General features: G+C 41.1%; 1 protein-coding gene across 1 annotated transcript in view; it reads right to left on the bottom strand.

Annotated features, from left to right (window-relative positions):
* Nucleotides 1-563, bottom strand: part of YAF2 (YY1 associated factor 2) — a 31712-nt gene extending 31149 nt beyond the window's left edge. Inside the window, exon 1 of the mRNA XM_009880885.1 lies at nt 327-563. Coding sequence (XP_009879187.1) covers nt 327-563 — 237 coding nt within the window. The remainder of the gene's footprint in view (nt 1-326) is intronic.
* Nucleotides 564-6670: the final 6107 nt, after the last annotated feature.

Here is a 6670-nt window from a genome sequence, read left to right as displayed (position 1 = left end):
ATCTGATGCTAAAACAGGCACATGATTTTCTCTCCGACAGGGACCGTTTCTCTCCATTGACTATAAAAAGAGCTTTGCACCAATAGTCCAGAACTGGACGTCTACCCTTTAAAATTACAGAATTACATGAGATGACTCACCTGCGCTTGAACCTTATGCTACATGAAATCTTTAGACAGGAAGCAGTGGAGAAACCTGTCTCCTTGTGCCCTTTTCCACAGTACACTCTCTCTACTGTATAAATAAACATATTCTTTCCCCACTTTCAGAAAGCAATTATTTTGAAACAACCTCTTGCTCTTGACCTTTCCTCTGTCGCAGCCTACTTTGTCCATACCAATTGTGAGAAGCAAAACAGAACTTCCACTGATGGTTACAAAATGCTGGGATGTGTTGTAATCCCGCAGGAACCATTCTTGGAGAGAACTGTTTCTAATCAGCAGGGGGAATTGCAACTGCCAGCCACAAATGTTATCCCTAACAGGCGAGTAATCTTTCTGGTTGTCGCGTTCCAGACCTTCTGCTGCATGGCCATCACCCAAACCACTGTGCTTAAAGATCATGGTGTTTTCCCAGCAGCGTTGGGCCTGTTTCCCACTGAACTCCCAACTAACCCTTATTTTGGGAGCTGAAAGGTGATTGGGATGGTGCATTCAAAAGTTCAGGTGGATGGGTCATGGTGCCCTCCATGTGGTGCTACCCATGGTGCCTGTGCATTTGTGCAAGGATGGATTTTTTCTTGAGTAACGCTGAAGAGGGAAGAAAGGCCTTTTTCCCTCACACCTTTTTCTGTCCTCAAATAGGAGAACATCAGTGAAAGCACCAAGCCATCCCGTGTCATCTCTGCAACTGAAACGGTGGCAGAAAACTCATCCGTCTCTGCTAAATATTTGTATGGGACATGACCTAGATAGTCTGACAAAATTGATGGCATCAGTATTAATTGGCAGTCTTTAAAAGAGTGCTTCAGGGAAAGAAAGGGGATGAACGAACCTTCATTTTTAATTCCTTTAGTTTTAAGTTTGATTTCATTTAGAAATACAGTTGTTCTGGAATAGTTATTTGCACCCTATTTTAATTCAGCTGAGCTAAAGTAAACACATCTTTAACACAGAAGGGATGGGCAATATCATTGTCTCTGTACATCAAGCAGTCACTCTAGCTAGCGTTTGGTCTCATCTTAAAAATGACATTTTTATAGTACTGTACTAGGGAAATGCTTATGGTATGATTATGATATTGAAGATGATATTATGCTGATAGCTTTGTGGAAGTTAAAGATCTAATAATATTTTCAACATCTTACGGTTTAAATGTTCTGGCATGCATGACTTCTCAGTTAAAAGTTTATTCATATTAAAGAGGATGTGAAAGGGGATGGTAGCAATTCCTAAATATCTTTTTGCTTGAAAATTCTTGCTGCACAGAAAATTACAGTTGTTCCCGAAAAAATGTGTTCTTGTATGAGGTTATTTAACAATAGGCTGTTGCTGTGTAAATCCATATGAAGACTTGCCATTTAGTCAATACTTGAACCATTGTTGCGCACATCAAACCTATGCCAGTTGCTGCATTACCAGCATCTTGAGCAATTAAGTAATCACTTTATCACTGCTTCAGTGTAAAAAACTCTCCGTAAAGATGATGATCATTATATTGTAGATAAACCACCTTTTAATCCCTATTTATAAAAAGGAAAAGTACGTAAGTATAAAATTGCTCTGGAACAAATGCACGTTATTCCAGTACAGTGTATCTGTTGTGCTTGGGTTGCACTGATACAATAAAATCAACACAATTAAATCAATTCATGGCAATTTGTTTGGTGAGGTTTTTTAACATGCTTGTTATAATGAGGCTGGAATCCCGTCTGGGCTTCTATACACTACTGCGTTGGAAAAAAACTGCCTGTGTTTGCTCAGCCTCGGGATCAGCCCAAGCTATCAAAAACGTGTCGGTGGCTTCTGGCAGTCCACGCTGCTCTTACTGGTGTGTGGAGGCAGGAGACCAAAATTCTACTTTAGAAAGGGCTGGGACAGGGAGGGACCACATCTAGAGTACATCATAACATCAGAGAGCCTAAAACATGTTTTAAAAGGGTTTGCACTTACTTGCATGTATGAGCCTGACCTAAGCACATTATATAATTTTTAGGGAACTATTGCATTCCTGAGACTTGGTTCACCACCATATCCTTCAGGTTTCACACAGGTAGAATGGCCCTGACATCAGCAGGGGTATTCTGTCGTGAACCTGGAGTAACACAATGGTGAATAAGTCCAGGAGTCTTTCTAGGGCCATAATTTGACTGTATGTTTGTGCAAATTTGGCTCAAAACACGTAAGACACAGGACTGTACACAGAACGTTTGCAGGTTATAATGCAGCAGCAGTAGTTGTGCGTGTAGGATCATGAAAAATTTGACCAACAGCGGTCATTTTTTAGATTTGTCCTCTATGGACTGAAATGAAATTACCAAACCACTTAATTTCAGATGCTTGGTAATTATCAAATAATCATTTCATTTACTGCCTACTTCCCATTCACTCTCCTGGTTTGGGCCCAGCCTTTTTATCCTTGCAGATTTTGTGGTGAATTTAAAAGACAACAAATGTTCAGCTCTATAGTATCTGTAAGTCCTCTGCTTCATCACAGAAAACTCTTAAAGTAGAATTTTCCCTACTTTTTCCATTCAGCCTCTCTCGGAGGTAATCTGAGGTGTGAAGGATCGCTGCTAGGAGTAAAAGAACATTCTCAACACTCATTAAATATTTCTGGCCCTTTTGCTGAGATTCCCAGGCACAGTGGCACACATGACAGTCTTTTAGACTGAAGATGGTAATTCATCTCGGATACGTCTCTAAAGAATGTTAATAAATAATACTGATACTTAATTCTTCTATCATACCTCCCCCAGGAAAGGTGTGCGAAAAACTGCCTGTGAATGCTAGATTGAAGGTACATCAGGCGATGGCTTCAGATGCTGGAAAGGCGTTCACACACCCCATGTCTGGACTTGAGGAGCCAGCGGAAGTTTCCCTCCTAACAAATGGTGAAAAATTGGCTTCTCCAGGGCAAACGGTTCACAGTGGCAAAGCTGGGGTCTTGCTTTGAACCATCTATAAAGGGAGCAGAGGGAGGCAAGGCTCTCTGTGAATTTAGATCTCGTGGGGTTAAAGGAACTGGAGTGAAGCTGCCATTATCAACTATTTAAATTTGGGGCTAAATGTTTCCCTGGCTGGTCCCATCAGGGTGAACTGAGGTAGGGTCCAGTACATCCTGTGCCAAGGAGGATCCATTTGGGCAAAGCCAGAGCCCCCCGAGGAGGAATAGGTATGCATTGCAGAGGCTCATTTAAACAGAAACAACCTCTGTCTTCAGCTGCCAGCTCTTGCTGACATCAGCATAAGATCTAGCTGGTTACAGGGGTGAACACATACATACCTTGATTAGCAAGCCACGCTCCCTCAGGGCTACAGGAGAGAAAAAAAATAGCCTGCTCTCAACCTATCTGTTCAGGTCTGCTCCTCGATTTCATCATCTGCCTTTATCCCTCCTACTTTGCTCCCTCTTTCACTCTCTCTAAATGTCATCTTCCTTGTTGTGTTTTTTTTTTCCCCTTTTCTTGTTTCTCTTTATGTGTTCCTCCATCCTGCTTCCTGTTTTCTTTTCCTCCTTCTCATTACATCTTTCTAGCTCGTCTTTTGTACTGCTTATTCTGCCTGCTTCATCCTCTAATTTCTGTCATGTCTCACTCTTCTCTTGCTTGCTTTTCACCTTCACTGATGCTCTCTCTTTTAGGAGTTGTTTTAAAGCATTAAAATCTGGCCAGAGTTTGGGTTTCCTATTTTTGTGTCGTGCAGGTGGCAGGCTTCCAGTGGAAACACTGCCAAAGGAAGAACAGCAGCCCAGAGGAGATTTCACACTTTACAGTGATATTTAAAGCATTCTGAATCTGATTAGGGGATATGGCTGAAAGTCACATAGCTTCCTGGTCTTACACGGCATTTTTTTAAAAGCTGTCAGAGCAAAAAAATGAAATACTGGAACTAAAGCCCCTAAGCAAGTTCCAGCTTCAGTTCAGTTCTCCGACACTGTGTCAGTCAGCACGCAAACACCTACTGCCACGGCTGGATTCACAAGTGCCATAAGCCACCTTTGGATCAAAAGTGCCATTCTTTTTTTTTCTCACTGTAAATCTCTTTTATAAGTTCCTCCAGATTTACTTTGAGATCAGAATTTGACTTACGGGCATTATCTCTGACAAACGAAGGGGAAAGGGTGAATGTGTAGCGCTGTGGCATCAGGAGGAAAAAAGGATATTGCAGATGTACTGCTTTTTTCAGATGTAATAGGAGGAGTGAATGAACAAACCAACCTTCTGTCAGAAAAGAAAAAAAAAACATACAAAGATCATGAGTCCTTAAGAAGAATTCCTTTGCTGTGTATAATAAAAAGTGTAATTCACTGCTCATAGCTATATATACACACATACACACACAGAGACATGGGTACATAAATATTCAAAACAGTCGCAAATTTCTCTTAAAAGGTATTCCATATCAGCTCACTACATTTTCATTATGAAATACTCTGAGGTAAGAGATCTCCATAAGAAACCCTTGAGTCCCCTTTTCTCAATTTCCACGCAATTCTAGATAAGGGAGAGAAAGATGGATTTAATAAAGGTGCAGCATGTGGGAGTGCTGGGAAGAGATCTCACTTTTTTTGCTTTTGTTTTTGGCTTGGAATCACTGGCTTTGTCTCAGTTTGGCAAAAGATTATATCCTTCATGACATAATCCATGTCAGTGTCCTCTGCCTCCAGCCCCAGTGTTACCTTTTCCATTTTTCCTTTTTTTTCCCCTCCTTTTAATTAAATGAACATAAAATATAGCATCTAAACAACAAAAAGGAACAAAAAAAACCCCAACCCACTCAGGGATCAGATCCAGCTAATAGAACACAACACTGTGTGGGTTCAGAATCAAGGCCAGGCGAGGAAGCCTCTCCCCTGAGGAGAAGACAATTTCCTCGCCACTGTGCTGAGGCTATTGCAGCACCAGCATCCCTGAAGAACCACGCGCTGCCTCTCACCACCCCTTCATCTCTCTCCCCGTCCTTTTGGCTGGACTCGTGTCGCTGCCAAGTGCAGGGCTGGACGGCGTAGAGACTCAATATTGGGTCAGAGCCCTTTACAGCCCTTCTTTTTCAAAATAAATAAATATATAAATGAGAGAGAGAATGAGTAACGAAGTTGTCTAATTAACGTGGAGTGTACCCTCAGGCTTTGCCTGTAGGTTCAGAGCACCGTCTGTAGCGAGCCCATCGCACTGACAGGTGGTCTGGGGCTGGGAGAAGCAGAAATCTCCCAGAGGAACCTGTCAGTCAACATGGATCGGTGTTGATTCCTCCTGTTAAGTAATTGCTCAAGTAGGAGACTCTCCAAATTGCTCAGGATTCAAGAAGAACGGTTCAAATAAAAGACTGCCTAATCTTGCAGCGCTGCTGTTTTTAAGATGATTTAAACCTTAAAAAAATAGCGCCCTGGAAAAAAAAAATCAATAAAATTGCAGTTATCAAGATGATGGTCACAGATCGCCATCACTGGAAGTTGAACATTGAGGTCAGACGACTTCTTCACGAAGCAGCTGCGCCGCATGGTCTCACTGGTGTCTAGGCTGCAAATGATGGGGGAGGCTGCGCGGCTAACGCTGCAAAGGCACACTGCTGATGCAAAAGCTCTGCTCTCAAGCTAAACTGCCGCTCTCCGGCTGCTAAGAAGGAAAAGGAAATGTAGTTACACACAAGGGAGTTTGAAAAATGACAAATTTCGCTACTTAATTCTGAATTGGAGTTATCATCATCTGTAGCCGTTACGTACGTTCGACTAACCCTCAGAATGCTCTGGCACAGCCTTACAAAGAAATCTTCAAAGAAACCCCGGGATCAAGGCAGTGTAAGCACAAGCTTTAAGTCAGCTTTACGTGACAGCTTCTGATTTATGCTTTCAAACGTACCCACAGATCTCTGCCTCAGTTTGTTAGTTACCACTTGCAAAATACATAAGGGCATGCAGTGCCTTAATATACCTCTCCCAGAAGAATAAAATCTGTATTCATACTCTATTAAATGAGATGGTTCGGAGAAGAATTACATTTTCCTGAAACTGGATTTATGAAAAGACTATCTAGAAGCTTCTGTTTTTAATTAATTGCAAATTGTGTAGCATTCTAGACAACTTTAATGTCCAAATTTGTCCTCACTAAGTCTATTTAACTGCTACCCTTTTCATATAAACATTGATAAATATTGCTAAGAATGAAGTGTTGAATGTCTTTTTTATGATACCAGTAGAACATACAGTAAAGGCTTTACCATTTCCTTTATCCTTGGGGAAGTACTTAAGCAGATAAAGTAATTAATAATGTGAGTTCCTAGCTTATATAGTAACAACAGAATATTTGTTAGCTGCACATGTAAGAAGATTTCAAATAAATTCAGTAGTTCTATCTGTAGTTCAATATTTTGAAAGAAAAAAAAATCCTATAATTGGATTTATTTGTTGTAAAAAAGCTATTTTACAGCTAAGAAGGGAGACATGTAGCAGAAACTCTTTAACCACGTCTCTCATTAAGGTGCAGTAAAATGAGCTAGATACTCTGCTTGGG

The sequence above is a fragment of the Charadrius vociferus genome, unplaced genomic scaffold, assembly GCF_000708025.1.
Source record: "Charadrius vociferus isolate BGI_N301 unplaced genomic scaffold, ASM70802v2 scaffold52, whole genome shotgun sequence".
In the NCBI taxonomy this organism is placed as follows: domain Eukaryota; kingdom Metazoa; phylum Chordata; class Aves; order Charadriiformes; family Charadriidae; genus Charadrius; species Charadrius vociferus.
This window is presented reverse-complemented; position numbering and strand designations above follow the sequence as displayed.